At 44.5% G+C, this 26,938-nt stretch overlaps 1 protein-coding gene across 4 annotated transcripts in view; it reads right to left on the minus strand.

Annotated features, from left to right (window-relative positions):
- The window catches only part of LOC126538486 (uncharacterized), a 145,687-nt gene that overhangs the window by 73,899 nt on the left and 44,850 nt on the right, over nt 1–26,938 (minus strand). For all 4 annotated transcript variants that reach the window (XM_072288019.1, XM_072288017.1, XM_072288018.1 and 1 more), the window contains one exon: nt 2,260–2,383. In XM_072288019.1, the coding sequence (XP_072144120.1) occupies nt 2,260–2,383 (124 nt within the window). The remainder of the gene's footprint in view (nt 1–2,259; nt 2,384–26,938) is intronic.

Consider the following 26,938-nt stretch of genomic DNA (forward strand, 5'->3'; position numbering starts at 1 on the left):
AGACCTGTCGCCTTGCGACTTGCACATTTTGGGACAAATGAAGAAACAGTTCAAGGGAAATAGATTCGTGTCGGACGATGACGTGAAAGAATCAGTTACAAATTTGTTGAAGCAGTAACCTAAGAAGCTTTATGAGACGGGAATCACCCGACTCCTTAGTCAATGGGACAAATGTCTAAATGCTCATGGAGACTACTTTTAAGTAAAGTACACCGTTTGTCATATATTCCCATTGGCTCACTTTCATTTGACTCGCCCTCGTATATTTTGCAGAACGGCTTTATATAGGTGCTCTCTGTTGGGACAATAATTTCGGTGCAATTACTCATGATACACGACCAGTGACAGCTGCTCCTGCGTAATACATTGGAATAAATGACAGCATCATTGAGATTTTTCACTGCCCGTTGCATATGTACAAAAATGTAAACAAGGTTCTTCAATGACATAGTTTCATTTACATATTTGTCCTCAACTTTCCACTGTTCATTTCATGACCTTTACATTCTTCATATCAGTGGCATGCACTGCTTTGCTGTTTTCGAACTGATATAGTTTTAAAGATCGCGTTATGTTTTCTTTATTTATTAAACAGACAAAAACAAGGAAGAATTGATATCAATTATATTGAGCACAATTTCTCGCACATACGAGTATATCTTTTCATGAAAAATATGTATATTACTTGTTGTGACAGTGCGTAGCGTTCAAGAATTCGTTTGCAGCATCTTTGGCAATGGCAATGCAGTTATTATTCATGTATTTAATCCCTCAACAAATTGTTTAATAGGAAGCTTTAGCTCGGGCCCGACTCCGACGCGGCCTATTCAAATACATGTCAAACACAGAAACGCTTTTCTGAGATAACCCCTGGATCGCTTTTAATGAAACTTGTTGAATTTAAGAAAGATAGTTAAATACTAGTATCTGTTGGAAGCGGCATTTTGATTCAGGGCCTGAATTTTGTTTAAAATATTTTGAAAAATATGAAAGTGTGAAAAAAATAGAAGCACGACGTTTACAAACTAATAGCTCTTCACCAAAAACAGATATCGCGGTTCTTCAAACGGCATCTATTATAAGAGTCAGAGCGGGCAAATTTGGTATGTCAATTTGTATCTTATGTGAATTGGCTAAGTGGTACACAAGGGTTCTGCAAAAGCCATATTTCGATAATACTAAATTGTTTGAGATTCATTTGTAACATATCAATTTTGTCTGCTGCAGATGTACTATTAGATGCAATTTACAGAATTGGGATATTATTTTTAATTGTTGAGTTACAGAGTATTAAACGTGATAGTTTCGTTTTCTGAAAATTCGCTATTCTTGTCAATTTTTAATACAAAATTTACAACATAAATGAAAAATTCAGAACCAGAAGTCAATATAATTAAAGTTTTTCTTTTAAATGCAACAAACCTCATCAAATTTGGTGCAGTGGTTGCCGAGAAAAACGAATTCACCTTCTACATGTATTTAGATAGGAGCACCCAGGCTAAAGCTTCCTCTTAAGGAGGAGGCCAAGCTGAAACGTGAGCCCCCCCTCCCCCCCCAAACGAAATTTCTGGCTACGCCACTGTCCATAAGTACCCGCAGGGGCCCCGTGACAGTGGCCCTTATTTACTTTTTATATACTTCACTGCAAGTCAACTGTGCATCACCGCAGTAGTCTGAATCCTTTGCCGCATAATACGGTTGCAGTGCGGGAAAGCAAACTTAAAAGAACAACAACTGCAATTTTTGGGGGGTTCGAATATTGTGAATAGCAAAAATGTCTTTCGAATTGTATAAAATACTAACCAATTAGAATCACATATCTGAAGTTCTGACTATTTGCACAGCTCTAGTAATATCCATCATTGCATGTACTGCACTATGAATCTCCATGAGGATTTCAAGGGGAATTCAACATACTTCGTTACATCCATTATTTTGTTATATCCAATTTCATTAAAATTAGGTCTGACTGTAATTGATCGCAATAAAAAAAGGTGGCACCAAGCAACGATCTGCCATAAAAATGAATTCCATGATAAAATACCAATTCCTACACCAGCAGCAACTTGGCTTGTTAGTCACTCACCCAGATGCACCAACTAGCCCATCAGCAAGTACCACTCCTAAGACTGGCACAATAAAGATTCAACAGGAACACTGCTGCCAGTTGTAACAATTTTATCCCCATGCGACTGACAAGCAACAGAAGTAGGAGTACATCGCATAGAAAAGGACATGAGCAGCCTTTGCTTGACCCACCTGGTGTGACATTTGGTGCATCGTCTCCTTCTTGGCTGTTGTCGGCTAGCGGTGGCAGCAAAATGTGGAAGCAAGGGGAGTAGTCGGCCGACACCCGCATTGCTTCGATACGCTTGGCGTCGCTCTACATGATGATGCAAGCACAAAGTGAGCACAGTGATTTTTTTACATGATTTCATATCTGTGGGTTAACCTCCCTGCCTTTCACATCTCATTTATCTCTCTCTCATTCTACATGATTTCAAATTTTATTACAGTACAGTTAAACCTCCCCCATATAACGAACTTTATTAACACAAAATTTGTGATATGAAGAAGTTTTTAACTTATCATTTTTTCCATAGAAGACTGTGTTTAGAACTTCAATATAAAGAAGTGCGTTGATACATGATTTCAATGGTATAACAAAATTTCACTACCGGCACAAAGGAATACCAAGACAATAAATGGAAAATTCCGTGGATGCAGGTGGTCAAATGGTTGAATTACAAGTGGCTGCTGATGAACGTACCTAACAGAGAGTTAACAGAAGTTACCTGACACAGAATGCGCCTAACATAACACAGAATTAATATGACCACCTCTAGAGGAAAAGATCCCCTAAGTGCACATGCATTGAAACCGGCAACCGCAAGGGCACTGCGATGTTGCTACTCTGTGCAGGTGCAGACGACAAGCTGCGATTCAGATGACAGGAACTATCAATGTGATCCTGAGCCTCCCTCAGTATGGTTGCACCATCTAGTTCAGGTGGCTGCAAATGTATCCTATCACACACTATAAATTTTACATGAAAATTTTGTAAATTTGCGTTCAATCTTTCTGAAAAATATATGGAATAAGCTTTACACATTGTCCGTATGTACAGGCTACGTGTAAATGTTTGTTTTTGCATATTGTTTTGGCTATCTTTAGTGTTACAAAAATCATTCGTAGCAACATTGTGGCACCTTTGCAGTCGCCACTTTCTTCACTCAGCTTTTCCTCAACAATTAGTAGTATAAAGGTACGGACACACTGGCGGCAAGACACGCGTGGCACGCCGCCGGTGGCAAGAACGCCGCGCGGCAGAGAGGCCACATCGGTTGTGCGCGCGGCGACCGCCGCGGAGTCACGTGACAGCACTGATCTCGCCTTGTCTCGAACTGCGCGAGCATAGACGCGATATCGCGGTTGTCGCGCGCTTTTTCCTTGCTCGGTTAGCAGATAGCGTGCTGATCGCGTTGATTCCTGCAATGGCAGATGCAGACGACGATGTTCTGACAACGATGAGCGTTTTGGTCATTGTGTGTTCTCTGCTGTTGCGACGGCGGCGCGCGCAAAAGGCACGCAGACGAACCACTAGCGCTGTTTGTCGCGGCTGGCTCGGAGCGCTCGGTCGTCGATCGTGGTTCCGCCGCCGCCGCTGGAAGTTAACTTCGGCAGTAGCCAAGAGGTGGCGCTTAGGAGAAAGCTCGGACGTCTCTCATTGGTTCGCGGCATGCGGCAAGCCGCCGAAAATGGCTCCTCGACCTATCCTCTGCGCGGCAGACCAAACCGGTTCCGCGGCAGGTTTCGCGGCACGCGGCACGCCGGCGGCGGCGTGCCGCGCGCGTTTTGACGCCAGTGTGTCCGTACCTTTACTCTACACCGTATAATGTCTAAGGGAGATAAGATCCTATTGCACCCTACATGCTGTGTACCTTAGGTGTGAGTCAAACATTGCGAGGGTCAGCCGAGAAGGATGGTGGCTTGATGAGTAACATCTGGTTTTGTGTCTTCCCACACGAGCAAGGGGAAAGGGGCAGCGAGCTCATGGTTATAGTTAAACCTCGATATAACAAACTTTAATATAACAAATTCTCAATATAATAAAGTATTTTACTCTTCATAACCTCTTATCAACAGAACACCCTGTATATAGAACCTCAATACAGCGAAATGTGTTTGTGTGCAATTTCAGTGTAATGAAATTTCACTGCCACCGCAAAGGCATGCCGAGACAATGAATTGAAACTTCCACGGATGCAGATGGTCAAATGATTGAATTACAAGTGGCTGCTTGCAAATGCACCTCTCAAATGATGTGCCACGCGACAGGAGCAACCACCGAAGTGGAGCCGCATCATTCCATATAAAGTCCAAGTGCAATGAGATCCTATTGCACCCTGCGCACTGTGTGCTTTAGGTGTGACTGAAAGGGTGCAAGGGAGAGACAAGAAACATAATGGCTTCATGAGTGCCGCCTTCCCGTGCGAGCACAGAGAAAGAAGGGGAGGGAAGCGAGCTCGCGGTAAAGCAATCAAGCGCACACGAGTAGGTGCACGAGGGGGGGGGGGGGGAAGCTTGCGCACGTTGCGATTTTTGGCACGCGTCTCCTGGCCACGGCTGTGCATGGCTGTAGGTGCGACTGAGCGCATGCACATCTGCATATCCTGCTTTACAGGTAATCTATCGCATGTACAAAGAGCGGGCATGCCAAGACAGCATGCCATCATGTAAGCTGTCTTCCCGCATGTTTAGTACTGGAGTTGAGGCAGACGAAGCATTCGCTCCCCGCTGCTAGTGCTTCTCATGATAGCATCGTCACAGTGCGGGCGACGCTATCAGCTGCAGGGGCGAAGTGCACGTGAAAGTGTGGGTGACTTCGCTTATTTGTACCACTGATGTGAAGATATTGCCAATGTGGCATGAAACCCCATCATTTGTCACAGACTCCCAAATTCATAAAAATGAATTGTTTTCTCATTCAAGACTGATTTTTTCGATTGCCCAATAACTTGGAAAAGTCTGCAGTCCTTTCTTTGTAAGAAAAACTGATCGGCAACTGTGCTTATTTGCATAAAAGGTCAAATTTCAATACAACAAAGCAAATTGCCGATTTTACTGACTTTGTTATATCGAGGCTAAACTGTACAATCAAACGAGCACTTGGAGGGGGTCAGGTTGGGGCACGTATTCTTTTCTAGCGCAGTCGTGGCAATGCATGGCTGGCAATGCAGCTGAACACAAGCAGCTCCCGAGCCCCGTTTTAGATGTAATCTGCCACATTGCAAACAGCGCGTTTAGTACTGGATGTTGCATTATTTCAAATTTAAGAAATGTGTTGAATTGAGGCAGTTGAGCATTCACTCCCTGTTGCCGCTGCTTTTCACAATAGCGTCATACCACTGCAGGCAACACTATCAGCCGTGGGGGCTGATAGTGTCCCTTCGTACGAATGATGTAAAGATATTGTCAACACGGCATGAAACTGCACCTTTCGTCGCCGACTCTCAGATTCAACAAAATTAATTTCATCTTATTATTCAAGTTTGCTTTTTCCATTTGCTCGATAACTCAAAAAAACTTTGCGGCCCTTTCCGTGACAGAAATGTCCATCAGTGACTGTACTTATTTCTATAACAGGCCGAATTTCGATATAACGAAGCGAACTGCCAATTCAGGGTGTTTGCCAAGTTGACATTTCTAAATTACCTGAGTTTTCCAGGTTTTCCCCGAGTGCCTTTGCAATATTCCCTGAGTGACTAGAGGTTGAATTGCGCAACATTTTGACAAGACACAATGAAGACAAACATACACCACAGAGTGCTACTTGCAACTATCGTTTTATTCCTTTGTCAATGGAATAAATACAGCAAGATACTAAGGGGGGGGGGGGGTGGCAGGGCAGTAGCGACAAAAAAACAAATAAACAAAAGAAATGTTTTGACAAACATGGTCAAGGGAGCACGGCGTCAGTCTCCCTTAATGCAAAGGAAATAGATTTCCTCACGCGCTAATCTGAAATTTCATATCCTGTTCCTTTTTCGCGATGTCGAGTGCAGCAAAAATGATCACATGACAAAGCCGGCTTGGCATTGGTAGATGGCCATGCTTGTCAAAACATTTTTTTGTTTTTTGTTCATTTGTTTTTTTGTCGCTACTCCCCTGCTCCCCTGAGTATCTTCCTGTATTTATTCCATTGACAAGGGAATAAAACGATAGTTGCAAGTAGCCAAGGTGTCTACTAAGTTGACATTTCCAAATTCCCTGAATTTTCCAGGTTTTCCCCGAGTGCCTTTGCCAAATTCCCTGAGCGACACAGAACTTTGTTTTATGTCAAGAGACAGGTTGACACCATGTCGCCCGATGGTGTCACTCTAGTAAGCATGCTAAAAAATAAAGAAAACGACTTAATCCAGCTTGAATAGTAAGGCCGACAGAAAGTTAGGTGGGCGGATGAGATTAAGAAGTTTGCAGGGACAACATGGCCAAAGTTAGTACATGACCGGGGTAGTTGGAGAAGTATGGGAGAGGCCTGCCTTTGCCCTGCAGTTGTTATAACCAGGCTGATGATGAAGATGATGATGATGATGAATAGTAAGGGGTGGTGTTTATTTTATTCAAAAAGAAAACAGAAGGGAGGAGTTAGTAAAATGCACAGCGAAAAAAAATATATTGCAAAAAATGCGTAAAACTCATAGCGAGACATTCTCAAATACAAATAAAAACGAGATGCATACAGAAGCAAATATTTTCGAAGATAAGCTATTTGCTGGAGACTCCATATAGAAGGCAAGTCAAGGCGGGAGAATGCTTCTGAATTTTATAGTGACTCATCGCAAATATATAGTCACTAATATTCATTAAATGTAAAGAGAGTCATGCTACATTTTTTCAATAAATATATTGAATCATCCGCTCAAATTACCTGCAAAGGTTAATTATTGGGCCCAAGCATTACAACAAGTGAAGAAATAATATTTTGCGATTACTACCGAAACCCCCCACTTCACTTTCACGAAGGCATTACCCTCTCTGAAGGGACGTCAAAGAGGGCAATGCCTTCATGAAAGCGGTCATTTGAAGGGATACATTTCACTGAGAAGTGGAATGGGTGTACCTTAAGAAAGCAGAATGTGCAATTTACTCAAAGCCAAATGTTCACTGTCTATTCCTTCTAACTACTACACAGTAATGGCAAAAATAAGTTGCGTTCGCAAATGTTATGCCGTGACCGAAGGGGATATGAGATTCGCAGTTTGTTTCTCCGGTGTTCTTGGTGAGCTAAACAAGGCATATTGTTTAATTCCAAGGGAAATTAGGGGCATGGTATACATAAGGTGTAGGCAATGCTCCAAATGGGTGGGTTAAACGCATATTTTCAGGTAGAATAGGCATGCAAGTGGTTCATAGCCTTATCAGTCTGTTTTACGAGCGGTGTAAGACTTAGACTGCTGCGCTTGCGTAATTACAATAACAACTGAGATAAAATTGTGCGAACATAAGAGGACCAATACGCCAAGTTTACGTGCAACGGTAAATGCATGTTGATCAAATACAGCATCAAAAAATTGTGAACAAGTGTTCGAAATTATCACGCTACTGCTATTGTCCCAAGAGAGCTTAAGACACTTTATACTTTGAAGGAATAGGCAGCATTTCAAGTGGAATGTGTCACATCGTTTTAATATTTCTGGGTTATTGAAAAGCATTACGCATAATCATTGAACCCTCATTTTTTTGTACTGACTTTGTCATGCGTGATATGTTAGTTTCAGCTGGTATCCTCACTGAACTAAAGAAGGCAGTTTCATTAGGTTTGGTGACTGTAAGGACAAATTAATGGGCGATGTGGAGGTAAAGTTCAAAATAGATGGCTTTCATAATAAATTACATATGCAAGCACTCCAGCGTGTTTGAGCGTGTCTAACGAGAACGGAAGAATTGAGCCCGCTGCTCTGGCAGCACTATAAAAGCCTCCAAGACCAAATTTAGCGAAAATTGGTGGTGCCCAATGGAAACTTCCTGTGCGAAGTAGTTGGATCAAATATACAGCTTTTGTAAAAATTTTCTTATTCAAGCATTAGAGTGTGTAATGTGGCCGCTATCAACTATGCTTCCCGGTGCCCCGACATAGCCGTAGTTTACAACAGGCTCATATTTTGTGGAAAGTGGAAGGGGGCCATTGTAACTGCAATGTGTGACAAAATTTTTATGTTCCTGGTCCGGTTAAAAGCATAAATAATAATGAGCCGTCATTTTTCTTTTCTTATTTTCATGTGTCATAACACCTTCTGTCCTTGTTTCAGCGGTCCTCCATGAGCTAAACAATACATTTTGTTTATATTTGGCAAAAATAAAGGGCGCATTATCACCAATATGAAGGCAAACTTCGAAGATAGAGAATTAATTACGATATTTTTAGTATATTACGCATGTAAGCTATTTGGAGCTTTATGAATGTGTTTTGCGAACGAAGAATTTATCCCATTGCCCTGGAATAACTGTGAACTCAACAGATATCAAATTTAGTAGAAATTGGGTCTGTGGGAAGGGTGGGGGGGGGGGGGGGGGGGGCTTATAAAGCATTAAAGCATTGCATACGCCCCTCAGCAGTTGTAGTGGTTTTTAACAGGTTCGCTGGACGTCCACTGTCACAGGGCCGAGATGGTGAGTCCACTTTTTTTAATGTGTGAATATTGCAAGTAATTTATGTTGATTGTATGTCGTCACCTATAACCTCGACAGCACTATTACCTAAACTAGCGATACATTTATCTTGTAGAATTAAACAGCAAGTACAATTCTTTGTTGAATTATTTAAATTCTTTGTAGCAAATGTGCCTTTTTATGTATGCTGTACTGCTACTACTGGGTGCGATCCGAGACCACTCTGGGTGCACTCATTGCCTTTTGCCCCTGTATCATCTTGAGATGTTATATAGTTGCAAGAGATAAATGCAAATTCAGCTCATTTTTCGGGCCCTCATGGTTCACCATGTGTGATTGATAAATAGGTCCCTGTCGGTTAAATATATGTACTTATAACAGAACCATTTCCAGGCTATTCCACTTATTGTAATAGTAATTGGCAATATATATATATATATATATATATATATATATATATATATATATATATATATATATATATATATACGCACATACACACTCTAGAAATAGTTGGTACACCACTGCATGTCTTTTACTGCAGCAGAACATCAGAAAAAAATTGGCTGGGGCTTAGCTAAGGTTAAGCCTGGATATCTCGAAGCGAAAAGGTTCGGTGATGCTTATGGTTAAGCTTATGGTTATGCTTTATGATATAGCCTATGGTTATGCTTACGGTTTAGCTTATGGTTATGCTTTATGATTTAGCCTGTGGTTATGCTTACGGTTTCACTTATGGATATGCTTTGGTTAGCTTATGGTTATGCTATATGTGTGCCTTGTGTAGTTATGCAAATTGCTTATCAATGATATATACCATAAGTTATGCACGATTATTAAACTTTTTTATTTATCATTGTTGGCCACATTGTCTTGCGATTTCTGTACAGCCATGAACACACCTCTCTGTATCGGTAATATCACTCTCTTCTCCTTCCATGTTGAATGCGCACGCCTATTCTCTGGCAAGCGGTTATATAGTCGGCCTCCACGATAAACACGCACTTGTGGCAAACGTCAAACGATGACGCATAGCGCGCGGCAGTGGCCACCTGCACCGACTCCAGACATGCTTATGGAGCTAATTCCGACTTTGAACACACTTACGGAGCCAATTCCGACATACGCCGGCTCGCCCGAAGCGCGGTGTTGACTAGCGTAATGAAGCTTTTCGCACTTTTCGCTTCAAAAGCTCTGAAGGCGTGCCAGTACACTTATTAGGCACATCGGTGCTCATCCTGTGACAAAAGGCAACGGGTGCACGCGTGTACCGTGACAATTTATTTATTTATTTAAAATACTTTCAGGACCCAAAGGCACTACAGAAAGGAGTGGGAAAAAATGGCAAGGCATGCAGCAAACAAAAAAAAATATTACAAGGCGTCTTGTAAAGCAATCTTGAACTTGTGGTCATCAGTTATGCTGGCGATTGTGGAGGGAAGGTGGTACCATGCGACACTTGTTCTAGGAACAAAATAGTCATTACACAATTTTGTGCGACAAGAAGGTGCGACCCACCTTGGAGTGATGATCGGTCCTTGAATATATATGAGGTGGATGAAAGAGAACGTCCTTCATCTCGTTGTTATAATAATAGATTTTATGAAAAAGGCTAAGGCGAGATGACTTTCGACGCAACGAAAGGTAAGGCAAGTTTAGGGTTGTCTTCATAGATGTGACACTGGAATGACGTGAATAATTCGATAAGATGAAACGTGCTCGGCGATTCTGAATAGCTTCAAAGTTTGAGTGAGTGTAGTCTGAGTAGGATCCCATATGGCGCATGCGTACTCTAATTTAGAACGTACCAAGGTTTTGTAAAGCGTTATCAGGAACGATGGGGCATCAAAAAAGTTTCGACGCAGATAACCAAGCATGCAGTTGGCGTTGTTCGTTACATATTCGACATGCGTATTTCACGATAGATTAGAAGTAATGTGAACACCAAGGTATTTATAGCTGTGAAGAGATGGTAATGGAATATTATTAAGGCAGTAAGTACGCGGACAATGATTAGTGCTGTGGCGAGAAACCTGCATACTTATACATTTAATTGTATTAAGTGTCGTGAGCCATATACTGCACCATTCAAGTTATACACTATCTAGATCATGTTACAGGTTGAGATAATTGGCATGGTTAGTAATTTTCTGGTAAACCACGCAGTCATCTGCAAACAGTCGGACAGTTGAGGAAGAAAGGCAAGTAGGAAGATCATTAATATAAATCAAGAAGGGCAGAGGGCCCAAAACGGACCCTTGCGGTACACCAGATGTTACAGCAGAATTAGGTGAAGAGAAGTCGTTAGCTGTCACATACTGATATAGTTAGAGAGGAATTCCTTAATTCATGCAAGGACATTCGGGTCTATGTTAAGTTGATTAAGCTTGAAGATAAGTAGATCGTGTGGGACGGAGTCAAATGCTTTAGCAAAATCTAAATATATGCAATCAGTATCAAAGTCATGATCCACGTTAATAAACAAGTCATTAGTAAAACATAGCAGTTGCGTTTCGCACGAAACTTCTTTACGGAATCCATGCTTATAAATGCTGAAGAAGGAATTGGACTCAAGGAATTCAATGAGGTGCGAGTATATTATATGCTCTAGGATTTTTACTGGAATGGATGTTAATGATATGGGGCAGTAATTATTGGGGGAATGTACATCACCAGATTTATGCACAGGGACCACCTTCCCTATCTTCCAATCAGAGGGCAATGTAGACATCTGTATTGACTGTTGAAAAAGCTTTGACAATATCAGTGAAGAATAAACTTGTGTACACTTCAGTATTTTGGATGAAATACAATCTGGACCGGCCGACGAAGACACTATTAAGTTGACAATCAACCTTTCGACACCAACTGCATCAAAAGCAATAGAATGCATTGATAAGAAATTGGTTTTTGGTATATGCGGAAATACTGTGGGGTGCTCTTATGAAAATCAGTAACAAACACATTGTTCAGAGCATTGCAGCATTCGCTTTGAACTACTGGGACATCAGATTGGATTAACTGAATGTGTGTCCTTTTAGTACAGTTAATAATGCGCAAAAATTTACGGGAATTAGAATGAAGTAGCAAAGGAAGACTTTTATCAAAGAATTCGTTGTTGGCTTTTGAAAGCGCAGTACAGAATTCTTTGTTAAATTTTTGATAGCAACACCAGTGGTTTATTCTGGCTGTGAATTTTGCGCATCGAAATATCCACTTCTTTTTGTTGCGCATGCGCTTTAACCTGTTATTAAACTATGGAGAGCGAGTACTTGATGTAACTTTCCTTTTAGGTACAAAACGATCAATAAGAGACAAGAGTTTGTTTTTATAAAGCAACCAGTTGTCCTCAACCGGTCGCTGCTCAAAACCAGCGAAAAACCAATCAGTGAAGACGTGAAATTCTCTATTCATTCCAATTACATCTGCTTTACTGTAGTCTCGGATGGCCCTAGTTTTTTTCTTGTTAGAAATCTTTGCCCGTAGAGTGAAGCGAATTATAGAGTGATCGCTAATTCCCGGTGAATGAGTTAAGCCGGTAGCTAGGTCTGGTGTAGTGGTAAGTATTAAGTCTAGAATATTAGCGGAAGTGGAAGTTATGCGAGTGGGAAGGTGAACGAGCTGAGTTAAGTTGAAGTCGTGACAAAAAGTAACAAATTCTTTATTTTCGGCCGAGTTGTGTTTTAAGGAAACCAAGTCTCGTTCCCATCTGATGTCAGGAAAATTGAAGTCGCCAAGTAACAATAGGGGCGATTTTGGGTATCTGACGAACAGCTGATTGACAACATCGTGCAGTTCATTACAGAAGGACAACGATGCAGTTGGTGGCCGGTAACAGACAGGTTATTTCGCGAGAATCAATGAGCATGCACACACACACAAGCTCAAGTGAGGATACAATTGAAATTACATGGGAAGCAAGAATATCGGCAACCGCCAGCAGAACACCACCACCAGACCGGTAATCACGATCACATCGGTAAAATTTGTAGCACTTTTCACAGTCCAAAATTTCTTCGTTTTTAACTTTTGCAGAAAGCCAAGTCTCCGTCAGACCAATTATATCAGGAGAGCAGGAATCAATAGCGGAAGACAATTCCACGCGTTTATTCAGTATACTCCCTATATTGGAAAAAAAAAGGCATAGCTATGATGCACTGGAAGCGTGTGCAGTTACAGTGCCAACGCTATCATGCGCATCTACTGGACGGGCTGAAACGATTTCGCGTACGCTGTCACTTACTGAGCAGTAAACGTACGTTTTTTTATCCATGATCAGTTTATTTATGTGAAGAGAGTACGTCTTCCCAGCTACTTTTGCAAATTCTGTTAGTTTCCTCCTCGAGTTTCGTGTAGCTCTGCAATAATCTTCGCTAGCTGATACACCAGTGCCCTTGAGCTTATATTTCTGTGCCCAGACTGCATCCCTGACTTTAGACGACTAAACTTGATGATAATTGGTCGAGTCTTTTTATTTGTGTAGGATCCTAACCTGTGCGCTTGAGAAACTGTCGAGTCGGAAATTTGTATTTTAAGATGACGAGAAAAACATCTTGAACAAGGCCTTCTGACTGAGCCCATGTTTCAGTCGGGCAGTCCGGTATTCCAAAGAACGACAGGTTATCTCGTCTGGACCTGTCTTCAAGATCATCCAGTCGAGAATTGAGTGCCTGGCCTTCCATTCTTACAGCTTCGGTGATTAGACACGGTGCATCATTAAGAGCTGCAGAACCGTCGAATGATTCGACGAAGGATTCAACTGCGCATAATCTTACTGATAGGTTAGCGACGGTCTGTACTAAGGCCTCCTGCTTTGTCTTTAGGTCGTCGAGAGCTTCTACGAGTTCAACGTGACAGTGGTCAACATTTTCAGAAAGTTTAGTGATAGCATCAAGTATTTCTTTGTTAGTAGGACCAGGGTTTAGTTCAACGCCACCGCAACACATTAAGAGCTTCATAACAAATATGCATTCACACAAGCACTGAAAGAGCACACTTGAGCACACTTGGACCCCTTACCACGGTTGTTGAGCTTCACCGCAATAATTATGCGCACGCTTTACCGCGTACTGGTACGCCCACACTAGCGACAAAAACGCACGCAGCACGCGCCCGCGCGGCAGACGCGTGCGGGCAAGTCCACAGTCGCGTTTTGCGGCACGCGGCAGCGGCCCGTGGAGTCCCGCGTTGTCTCATTCCATTCGATACTTCTCGTGACAACGCGCTCTCCGTTCTGCCCATTTGGTCTTCCATCGGAAGTGTCTGTGTTTTTTTGTGCCACTGCCGGCCACGCTCAGGCATGTCGGATACGGACGAGGAGCTACTGGTGACTGTGAACACTATAATACTTGTTTGTTCTTTACTTGTGTGACGCCGACGTGCTAGAAAGCGGACGAGAAAGTTTTGGGTGCGGTACAGGGACACTGAGGGCCAGGCGCACACTCTGCTTCGCTGCCTTCACCAATTACTCACCTGTCCTGCCAAACTGCTGTCTATAATGTGCCAGCGGTTGGAGCGCAGCTCCTTATCCGACACTTGATTTATCATAGAGGCACGCATATCCGCGAACGGTTTCCAAAAATGCCTCCATTGCGAGGCGAATTCTTTGTCGACGCCTCAGTGGCTGTGTGGTAAGGCTTAACAAAAACAGCCCCCTTGACTGGAAATGGCCTCTGAGATTTTACGGCGCGCGTGTCACTGTTCAGTCTCAGAGCCCATAGAATTTGATTCCTTGCTTATGCGACAGGTGGCGCCACAACAGCGCGGCTCGTAAAGCGGCTCGCTTCTGATTGGTGGTCGTTTTGCGTCTGCCGCGAAAAATGGGTCTCGCACCCATTCGCGCGTTTGCCGCGCGTTGCTGCCGCTTTTCGTGAATCTTGCCGCGCGCGACGCTCACCGCGCGCGGTGTGTCGCGCGCGTTTTTGTCACTAGTGTGGACGTACCATAATACTGCTGTAATGAGGCGAAGCTGACTTTCGGCATTCGGCATTATGCAACGCGTCGTGCTTTCCGAGCTTCAAAGCCAATCGCGAGGACCACAAAGGCGAAGTCGATGCCATTGCTGATAGCGGCGAATTCTTTCAATGAAAAACACGGCACAGAACGGCAAGAACCTTAACCCTTTTTGCGACATCGGGACAACCCTTGTCCCACCTGCAAGGCTGTAGCAAAACGACGATTGTGAAAACTGCGAGAGAGCTGGGTTTGCTTGAGACAACTGGCGCCATCTAAGAGAGATGTGTTTAACTATTTTATGCTTTCTTTTTTTTCTGCTGGGTGGTGCAAGCGTCCCGTGTGTGTTGTAGTTTGTTGCTTTTTTTCGAAGGACGGAGCTGTGCACACACGATTTTCGCAGAGCAACATTTTTCTTCAAAAATGCCAAGTAAGACGCCCATTGTGTTCTCCGTGCTTCTAAATATGTCAGGCTCATATGAGTAAAATTGTACAGTTCGTACAATGTTGTAAAGAATTCTGTGTTCGAAAGTCTGCAGGCGTATGGAAGTTCATTAGGCTTAGGCTTTAGAAGCATGGCCGCGTGTGTCGTTCATTCTCGAATGAAACGTATAAATTTATTATGTATTCGTTCGGCCTTGCAGGGGAACGGAGTCTCACCGCTGAAGAGGCATTAGAGGTGTTTTTTAGCCTGCCTGACGGTTCGGAAAGTGATGTGTCAAGTGAATCGGGTGACGAGTTTACCCTACCATCAACCTCGGCTTTGGCTCCGATAGAGTCGTCGGAAAGCGTCGAAAACATTGAGCCGCCGCGCAAGAAAAGACCCAAGAAGGCATACACACGCAAAAAGAAAACTAAGAACACGCGCGCTAAGCCTATTCATCATGACAGTGACCATGAAGAGGAAGAAGACGATTCCCTATCAGCAGGATGGATAGCCGGGGAGCCTTGCGACATTCCAGTGAGCATCGCTGAAAATTTACCGACATACTCACAAAAACTAAATGCAGACTGCAGCGCATGCGAAGCATTTTCTCTGTACTTTGATGAAGAGGTGTGGAAAATGATTGTTGAGGAAACAAACCTCTATGCTCTTCAAGGAATGATGACAAACTGGCGCGAGCTGACAGTGAGCGAGCTGAAGGCATACATAGGGATGCTCATACTAATGAGCATTCATAACTTGCCTCAAGTGTACCTGTATTGGAGTTCAGACAAGTTTTTCAATGTTCAAGAAATCTCCAGTGTAATGTCGTTTAGACGTTTTCAACAGATCACTCGTTGCCTGCACCTAAACGACAATTCAAAGATACCTGATAAGACCTCACCAAATTTTGATAGGTGCTACAGGGTGAGGCCCCTAATGGAAATGCTCAACATCAACTCCCAAAAAGAGTAGAAGCCTTCCTCCCACGTTGCTGTCGACGAGTCCATGATTCTCTTCAAGGGTAGATCGGCAATGAAGCAATATATGCCGCTCAAACCTAAAATCAAGCGCGGGTATAAAGTGTGGAGTATCGCTGACAGCCAGACTGGTTACCTCTGTAAATTTGACCTCTATCAAGGCCGCACAGAGCGTCGACCCACTGACGTGGGACTCGGTGAGCATGTAGTGCTCTCTCTAACAGAAGACGTGGTGGACGCAGGCTCACAAGTTTTCTTCGATAATTTTTTTTCCTCGACGAAGCTTCTCCAGCGCCTTCGAGAGCGAGGTATATTTGCTTGTGGAACATTCAGATCCAACAAGAAAGATCTGCCTCAAGAGGTAAAGGTTGACAATAAATTGAAGCGTGGATCATTCCTGTACAGATCCAAAGGGCCAATTTCTGTGTACCAGTGGCGGGACTCCAAGAACGTCCATGTGATGTCCAATTATCACGACCCCCAAGAAGAAGCTACAGTGGAAAGGAAGCTGCCTTGTGGAAAAAAAATCCAGGTTACATGCCCGAAGGCTGTGAAAGACTATAATCGGTGGATGGGTGGAGTTGACCGATTTGATCAAAAAAGAAATGCCTACGTAGTAGATAGGCGGTCCAAAAAGGGATGGCACAGAATTTTTTATTTCATGGTTGATGCTGCCATCGTGAATGCCTTTATTCAGCACGCAGGTGTTCACGATGCTGGCAGCACAGACTTGCTGCAATTCAAGCTCATTCTTGGGCGACAACTAGTCGCACGGCAATGCTTCCGCATTGGAAGATCCCAGGCAGACTACCTCAGAAAAAATGGGCGCAAAAGTGGTTCTATACTAACGGGAGTTCCACACGAAGTCCGTTTTCAAGGAAACAACCACTTCCCACAATCATCTGGCACAAGAAGGAGATGCCGCTGGTGTTCAACCAAGCGCGCCGAAGTGCGCACCAAGCTCATATGCACAGGTTGTAACGTGCCATTATGTATGCAGTGCTTTTCTCCCTTTCACTCATCAAAGTGAACCTAAAATCACCATGCACCTTTCTTTTATGGTACCCCCTCGTGAGCATTGGGACACATGCTGTCCCACCTCCCTTTATTCCTTGTCGTGTGCAGCGGGACACATGTTGTCCCACCTTTTGTGCTTAAAGGGCCCCTCACCAGGTCTGGCCATTTTGACCTGACAAGTGCAGAGCATACAATGTGCATTAACGCTAATGTTCACGTTTGCAAAGAATTACATCGCTATGCGTTGCAGAAAGGACTGAAATTTCAATCCGAACACCGTTTTCTCTTTCCCTCGTGGCGACCGTGCTCCAAGCTGGATGGTGACATACTGGTGTTCCTGCGCCTATGTACTCGGGTCTGCAGTGGGACGTCACTCGTGGTGACAGGACTTCGAGAATTATTTAAGGCAACATCTGTTTTTTGTGTTATCTGTTGCTTGAATTGACGAATTGAAGTTCAGAGAAATAATAAAACACACAAACGGAATGTCTACGTGTCTTTTGTTATACTTTGCACCGAAGCAAGAAACACGTACTTCCGCTTCATCTGCTTGTTCCTACAGTCATGCAGTCACATGCGCAGGCACCAAAACTATGCCATTTTCTACTGTGTTCCAGTGCGTGATCATGCTCTGCGATCCACTTGTTCTGGCTCAGCATTCGTGTAGCACTGAATTACACCCCTAGTCATGTGTCCTTGTGCACAGCGTGCAAAATCATGTGCTGCGCGAAACCAGACAATCACAACAGCTTGTGCGCAATGCCGTCAGCAAAAATCTGTAATGCTGAAAAAAAAGGAAAAAAGAAGTGAGGACAAAAAAATATGAAGGCGGGGCCCGTGACGTATGCATCACACAATCCTCGAGGTCCAGTAAGGGACAACGAAGGGAAGGAATTTTGCTTGTGGAGGCTAGACAGGGCGAGTGGAGAGTGTCTCGCTATGCAGTGGGGCTCGCCTCTTGAAATCATGGCTTCGCAGCACTGACATATTTCTATCTCGCCTATTATTGAGCCGATTTAAAATATTTTTGCAGCAGAACGCTCCCTAGAGGACATGCAACAAATTTCAGCACATAACGAAAATTTGCTATGGGGCCTGGTGAGGGGCCCTTTAAACAACTACAGTCAACATCCAATTTTTAGGACTCCCAAAGGACCGCGAAAAGATCCGAAAAGTTGAATGTATGCAGAAAATGCACCATTCTATAGGTATTTCTCGGATGGAGAGGGTCAAGAATGGAGTATTGGACTTGCGCAACTCTGCCAATGCATCACTGAGGTGATTCTAAAGAGACCCGTTCACAAAAATAAAAAATAAAAGTCCAACAGCAGGTGCCGTTAATGTTGCCAGCACCATATTGAGCTGGGTCAACGCTGCCTGTTACTGCCTTAGCAACGCGAAAAAAATCATTGATCCTCATTTGCATGGTGTTCTGCTTGCATGCGATTATGTCTGCTTCAATTTCAGCCAGGGTCATATCATCGCAGTACACTGATGACAGAGTCATAAGTGCTCGCGTCAACTCGGAGCTCGTCTGTGTCCAGGCGCTGGCTCTTCATTCTCAGTGTCGGAGTCATCATCCAGCGTCAGTTGACGGACGTTTTCATTATCAGTTAACTCTGCACAGAATTCGAGATCTTTGTCGGCGTTGGCAAGTCCTTCAAAAGTTATCCTGGTTGGATTCGAAACGCCAGTGGCGGTGCAGGTCGTCGAACACAAAGTTCGCGAAGGTGATGAAGGCGTGGTCGGCACTGTCGCTGTCAGCGGCAAATCAGCTCGATGAAAAGCACAGCACCAAACAGTGGGAAGCTTCAAAGTGAACGTCAAAGAGAGCACACAACGACACAACACAATCACACAACCTACCACAAAGCTAACTAGAGATGGGTTACCCAGGAGCGAGCCAGATGTTTCGAGCTGCTCTACTTAAACGAGTGAGCCATGGTTCAGTGAAAGTGAGAGGTGGTTCTTTTCGAATAGGAAGCCAGTTCACTCTCGTTGAGTGAGCGTGCAGAGCCGTTCTGTCAGAGCCGGGTCTTCTGCTGGGTTTCAATTTCTCGCTAATAAGTGGTAGCCGGCATGGGCAGACTCGTGCTACTCGTACTCGCTCACTGTATGCGGTGTGTGCGGCAGTCCCTTTGGTTTTGTGTGCGTCCTATAATGTGGGACCCGATGCAACCGAAGAGAGGAGTAAAGAAGCCTTAATTGGTGAAGGATGGCGCCGTTCATTGCCTGCTGCTGTTCGAACAATGTCTCACAACTCTCACCGGTCGCGCACTGTGTGCTGGTGCAACACCTCGAAGACAAAGTCTTCTGTGTCTTTAAAGACAACAGGTGAACGTACAGTTTACATCCTGGTCTTCATTTATACTAATTAGTGTAGTCATGAAAATGTCGCCCATGTCATCCACTGCTGTGAATTTTCTGTGCCTGTATCATTAGCACATCAATAAAATGAGGCCAGTGATCTGTTCTGTCGTAATACCACTTCATTTTTTGTTTGTCCTGGCACATGATGGCATGATCACCCATTTAACTGCCAAAAACGGAAGTTGGAGAGAGTGCGATGAAAGAGTTTTTGAAAAAAACATGCATAAATTATTCACTTCACATGACAAAAGTGGTATTTTCTATTGATGCCGCGGCAGCCTAGCAGCGACGACAGCGGCCTCAAACTTACTGAAGCTGTAAGCCAGCTTTTCAGCCAGCCCTCTCTTCTCATAAAAAATCGCATGGCAGATTCCTTGTTGGCGTTGCATGCTCTCCGTGCACACTGGCGGTAGCACTGAAGAAGTTGCAGGGTGCCTTTTTCATTGCGGGGTGCTGTTCTCGTCGCGACGACTGCATTCGTGAGGCTGACGTAACGCACAGCTTCTGCCACTGTCGGGCCTGAATCGCCCGTGCTGTCATTTTCCGTGTCGTCCTCTTCACTGTCGCTAGTCGACACTTCGGCAACAACAGAGGCAACGATGGTGAAAAGTCGAACCTCGAAGCCAACGTCTCTTCGCGGTCGCACCAGCGCTGCTGAGCAACTTCTTCGCATTCCAAATGCCACACACAGTAGTCAACAGTAGATCCCTGTCGTGTACCAGCGCCGACTTCTTCGTGTCACGTTTGATAGCATGAACGATGTCTAATTTTTCTTCTATGCTGAGTTCCCGGCATCTTTTTTATCCGAGCTTTGGCATGACGCGAGTCCTCGTTTGCACGATGCCACAATGCTCTCTGGCACGGCGCCGAAATGATGTTGATGTTGATGTGGCTTCACGCGTAAACGCACAGAGAGCTTCGACGCCATTCTGATCTCTGAGGCTTGTTGTTCTGTCGGGCCGCCCGATGGAGACGACACACCGCCGTGTTTGCACAACGAAAAGTGGAAACACTATGTGTTAACCGATACGTATGCAATAACCTGGTACGGTTTATGCGGATACAAACCACATTATGTTCAATGGCCACTGAGTCAGGGATTTGACTTTACTACTTTTAAAACGAAACTATTTTTTTATGCGGGTACGGTTTAACAAGGTTTTACAGTACTAACAAAACAATTATAGTACAGCCATTTGAAGTCTTCCTGCGTAAGCCTAATGTCTACTGACGGAGGCGCCGTAGTAAGCACAATTTTAACCTACAAAATTTCTCCCACTCTTATTGAAGCGTTTTTATTACATGACAAAGAGTACAATATTATCATTCCTAATTTTGCATTGCACTCTTTGTTAGTAACTTTGTTGTTGTTTTGTCACACTAAATGCAAAATAATGTACAGCATCATCAACGTCTCATGTGAGCTCTGGCCTGGATTTAATATTTTACCGGTATGTTCGCACGCATCGCAGACACGGATGCATTGGTACATACACTTAAAAGCTGTTTCCTTATTTTGTGCTAAAACCAGTTTACTGTGCTTCGATACCTCACATTGTTTAACTTTGGGTGAAGTGACGTACTGCGGGCAGAGATGTAGGCCCAAAAGCTAGGTTTCGGTCGTGAACCATGCGGAACACGTCTGCATTGAAATGGGAGCCGAATTCTGCTGCGACTGACCAGCCACATCAGGAAACACCATACACAACAATCAAAAAGGCTCTTCTTCGCCAACTAATCCCATCTGCACGTTGGCATATTTAGCAGCTCCTGAACAACAAAGAGCTCAGTGACGGACGTCCAACTCAGTTTCTATGTCACCTGCAACCCCTGATCGATGACCAACTAGAGTCCTTGGATACAGCCATATCATGTCAGTTGTTCCTACGTCTTCCAGCCAACGCACGCATGGCTTGCCTCACAGATAACCATAAGACCCTGTCGGAACTTGCCGAACTGGCCGACGATATGATGGACGTCACTTCAGCAGTCATAAACGCTGTCCGTAGCTCTCCACTTCCTGAAGTCGATTACCTTCAGGAAACCGGTTAAGAGCTCGCATCTCAAGTCGCCGACTTGCGTCAGGAATTGCGCAGCACCCGCAACTTCAATGACCCACCCTATCCAACTGAACAACCTCTCACACTGCCTTCTATGCAATGGCCATTTCAGCAACCTGAGTGCAATTTTTCATCACAGGGCCTGTGCTAATACCACCGTCGCTTTCGCGCCGCAGCTCGTTGGTGTGTGTCACCCTGTTCATGGCCCACAGAAAACGCTCAGGCTGGTCGTCAATTACAGTGGCAGGTGATCATGGCCATACATTAAGCTGCCTTTTTTATATCATCGACCAAACTACAGGACTGTGTTTGTTGGAAGACACTGGTACGGAGGTAAGCATAATTTCTGCATCCAACGCTGACTGGCATCTCTGCGCAAAGTCAACCCCCCTACAAGCTATCAACTCTTCCGTCGTCGCAACTTACGGACAGAAGTCTCTTACTCTCAATCTTGGTCTTAAGAGAAGGTTTCCATGGCTATTTTGTATAGCAGACGTCTGCTATGCCATCTTAGGGGCTGATTTCTTGAGCCATTTTCCTCTGCTCATGGACATTAGCCGCTGTCGCCCGAAGGATAACATCATGGCTCTGTCAGTCAACAGTTTTCTGTCGCATGCTACTGCTCTGGACCCTACTTTCATCAAACTGCCTACCTCATCATATGCAGCTCTACTCAATGAGTTTCCGGAGATTACTACAGTCTAAGTTAAGAGTACTACAGTCTCCGTTAACCCATCGTATTGTTACCAAAGGCCCACCCGTCCACAGCCGCCCCCACCAACTCAGTCCTGTTAAACTTCAAGTTGTCCAGAATGAATTCGAGTATATGTTGCAACTAAAAATCATTCATCCGTCATCAAGCTCGTGCTCGTCAGCATTACACATGGCGCACAAGAAGCACAATGATTGGTGACTCTGTTGTGATATCATGCACTGAATGTGGTAATTGTTCTTGACCGATACGTGCTACCCAATATTCATAATTGCACTGGCTTTTCAACTGGCACAATATATTCAAAAACCGATCTTGTGAAAGCTTATCCCCAGACCACCATTGAGCCAGCCAACATTCTAAAAACTACTATAACTACCCAATTTGGTCTTTTTGAGTACTTACGCATGGCTTTTAGTTTGCGCAATGCAGCTCAAACCTTTCACCATTTTATAGACGAAGTCACCAGAGGCTTACCGTTTGTTTTGCCTACATAGATGATCTTGTCACCAGCAGCGATGCTGAAAACCCCATAGCACATCTACGTCAACTTTTCAGTCGACTTCATTATAACGATTTCCTCATCAATGTTGACAAATATCAGTTTGGGTTTCCGGAGATCTATTTTCTCGTACATCACATCACCAATCATGGCATCACTCCTTTGTCTGACAAAGTTAAGCCATCATCGGCTATCAGGCGCCAAAGTCCCCATGTAGTTTGGGATGATTTCTCAGACTCGTCAATTTTTATCACTGTTTCAACCCTGCAAGCTTCAAGTCGGTGCAGCCTCTTGAAGCACTCCTTTCCATTTCGAAAGCTGTGTCTAACACACTTCCTTGGAACACGGTCATTGATCAAGCCTTCACCGCCGTTAAGGCCAAACTTGCAAGTCGTTGGACCTTTGCCACCACGCCGTGGTTATATGTACCGCAGAACCTCATTGATATGTTCCTGTTACGTAAGTTTTTCCGGCACCTACATTCGCATTTGAGAACACAAAAATGACCCAATGGAGTTACGCTCATTTTCTGCTGGTTCGTATGTTCCAGGAAAACAAGATTTTTTGGCACCACAGCTCAGTTTGTCGTCAAACTGCAATTTTATGATACATTTTCCAGCTGCTAGATCCCATGTAAATAAGAAAATGCACAACGCACATGCAATAAAGAAACAGTATATAGCTGCCCCTCACAGCAGCTTCATCACAACACTTGCCCGCCCTTCTCACATGAAAACACAGACGTGCACTCAGTTTCTTATTCTAGTACCAGCAAATTTACACCAAGCTTGTCGCCACTGCATTCACAGCTATCACCCCCAAATCTATCGTGATAAGCATCTTCACGTATCTGTTAAAGCGAAAGCTTTACTACGCCAGCCAGCGAGCCATTTCGGCTCGTCGCGGCATATGCCATATGCCGTGGCCGATGAACGACCTTGAGCCGCCATTGCCTAGCAACGCCGCAGCCGCGCTCCAACAGATGACGCTGCCGTCAATGCCGCTGCCGTCGCCGCTCGCTCCACCAGATGTGCTCCGCTGGGGTAGAGGGAGAGGAGGTGTCGCCTCGCGGGGGGTATATATACAGGCACTTCACCTCAGTGTATTTAGTCGTTATGGAGAGCGCAAAAGAGATGCAACAACGACAGAACGGAGCGAGGAAAAGACAACGCGCTCAAGAGATGCCAGAACGCGCCGCATGACTTGAGAAGCATCGTAAAAGCCTAGTCGTTACCTGCACAGTATGTCTTGTCGTGTCTATACAATAGAGCTAAACCAAATGCTTAACCACAAGCTAACACCACAAGCGTAGCCATGCAGCTCTTGCTTTCGCAATTCAACTAAGGTTAACCAGAGCTAAACCACAGGCAATTTTTTACATTGCGTGGTGCGTTTAGTGCCATTGGTAGCGGACTGCACGCCTTTACTAGGCTATAATCCAAATGCGCCACCGTTCCCTGCTTTAGGCAGCACTATGTGGGCATTATGTTTCGCTTCGGCGGAATCTGGCGTCACCGACCAGGTTGACCTTGTTTCAGTTTCCCGTTGCCCTCTTAAAACACCACACAATAGGAAAACAGCCAAACGTATCTTGAGCCGCTGGAGCACCACCAGCTCGACATATGGTAGCGTCTCGTGCGGCAACAATGCCGCACAATGCTTCGCATTACGTAGATGTCAACAACAGTTGAGTATGTCAAACTTTTTTAGTTACTTCGGATCGTACATTTTCCCGGTTAGCACATTTTTTTCTCGTAGTTTTTTACAAAACATACGAACGAGGTTCTACTGTACTTGCTTACATGCATTGATAGGCATACACGGTGGCCTGAAGCAAGTCCAATGCCTGACACAATGGCAAAAACAGTTGCTCATACTTTTCTGTCTACCTGGACTAGCCGTTTTGGTGTGCCATCAATGGTGACCACTGATCGTGGCAGACAGTTTGAGTCAGCACTTTTCACGTCTGTAATATCCCTTCTGGGTTGTGCGTGCATTCCCACAAGTGCTTACAATCCTGCACCCAATGGTATCGTCAAGAGGCTACATCGACACATGCAAGCTGCACTTGCCGCTCAGCCTCACATGGAGGATTGGGTATCGCACCTTCCAAACATGCTGCTCGGACTTCAGTAAACACTCCGACCAGAACTCACCTGCTCTATAGCTGGGAAGGTTTAATGCTTGCATCCTCCGTCTGCCTGGTGACCTCGTCAACCCCGTATTTACGCCGAATGTTTCAGATCGATCTCCTTTTGTCCAGTGTCTACACATTTTCATACACAACTTGCACCCCTTGCCAACCTCTGCTCACACGAATAAGCACGACATTTTGCTACCCTCAAACCTACAAACATCCTAACAGGCTTTTGTCCGTGTTGACACGCCTCATCATTCTTTTCAGCCCCGCTATGACAGTCCTTTCTCCATCACCGAACATTCTGGACACCATTTCATCATCCTGTGTAATAGGTCTGAAGACACGGTTGCTATCGCAAGGATCAAACCGGCTCATGTTATCAACACCTCTATCTGACCACCTCTTCAAGTGACCACGGACACTTGTCTGCTGGGGGGGGCCTATATGCGGCGAACTTTTCTTCTGGGAAGTTGCTGGTTTTAGACATGAGCGAGTCGTGGGGTAAGGCTGAAGAGAGGAGGAAGAGGAGTTAGAAACAATGGAATAGATCAAGTGAAAGGACATACGAATAAAAACCCTGTGCTCTTAACTGTGCTTGGTGGTGCCACACCTTCAACAGCCAGTTACCAATATACGAGTGTTGATCCAGAAATAAGGTTCCCATCAATTTTAGAAATAGACAACATTGTTTATTCTCACAGAAATTTACATCATTGGAAAGATGAAACTTTGCTCAATTTTTCTACATAATCGCCATCTTTTTCTACGCACTTTTGTAGACGATGCTCAAATTCTTGTATCCCAATGTCATAGAACTCCGCTGCCAACCCGTGAAGAAGCATTTCAGCTCTTCTTTGACTACATTGTAGCTCTGGAAGCGTTGGCTACTCAAATGTTCCTTTAACTTGGGGAACAAGTGATAACCACTAGGCACGAGCTCTGGACTGTATGGTGTGTGGGGCATGACAGTCCACCCAAAGTTTGTCAAAAGTTCCTGGGTTTGATGGGAGATGCGAGGTCGGGCATTGTCGTGAAGATTACACCGGTTACCAGTGGTCCTCCCCAGCGGTTCTGGATAGCTCACTTGAGTTTTCTTAGTGTTACACAATAACTGTACGAGTTGATTGCTGTCCCACATTCCATGAAATCAATCAGCAGTATCCCCTTACGGTTCCAAAAAACACTGGCCATGACTTTGCCAGCAGAAGGAGTTTGTTTGAACTTCTTTCCGATAGGTGACTCTGGGTGACGCCACTGTTTGGATTTTTGTTTAGTTTTGGGAGTAAAATGAAACACCCACGTTTCTTCTCCCGTAACAATGGAGACCAACCATCCTTCCTTATCTTCTTGACACTTTTCAAGAAACTGGCGAGCACAGTCCTTGTGGTCTGATATCAATAGCCGCAGTACCCATCGAGCATAACACTTGTGCTACCCAAATTTTTCAGTCAAAGCTCTTTCCACTGTACCAAAAGAACTTCCAGGAATCTGAGCAACAAGTTCATGGACGGTGATCCTCCTGTTTTGAAGCACTTCGTGTTGGACCATCTTGATAACCGCCTCTGAAACTGCCAGTCTTCCACTCCTTTCTTCAACGTGCACTTCCTTCCGACCGGCACTAAACTCCCTGCACCACTTTCGGACGTGTTGAACGGACATACACTTGTCGCCGTACACCTATGTCAACTGATCATGAATATCCACGGGTGGAGTCCCTTTGATGTGTAAAAAGCAAATTACGAAACAAATCTCGCACTTGGTGGGATCAACAATGGGAACCTCCACATCAGACGGCTGCTGAGCCAAGAATGAACAGCACAGTGAAGCATGGCTGGGGGGATTCGAGAGTGGGGGAACAGCCACACGCAGCAGTGTTGCCCGATTTCACCTCACACCTTCCCGTGTGGCTGGAGCTCTTTGGGAACATTATTTCTGGATAAACCCTCATATAAGAAAGAAAGCGCATACCGTATTTACACGATTGTAAGTCGATCTATTCTTTTTTTTTAATTTGAAAATCTGAAGTGGGGGGGTCAACTTACAATCGAAACCAAAACATGGCACCACCAAAAAAAAAAAAAACAGCGAGACCAACGAGATATCAGGGG

The sequence above is a fragment of the Dermacentor andersoni genome, chromosome 4, assembly GCF_023375885.2.
Source record: "Dermacentor andersoni chromosome 4, qqDerAnde1_hic_scaffold, whole genome shotgun sequence".
In the NCBI taxonomy this organism is placed as follows: domain Eukaryota; kingdom Metazoa; phylum Arthropoda; class Arachnida; order Ixodida; family Ixodidae; genus Dermacentor; species Dermacentor andersoni.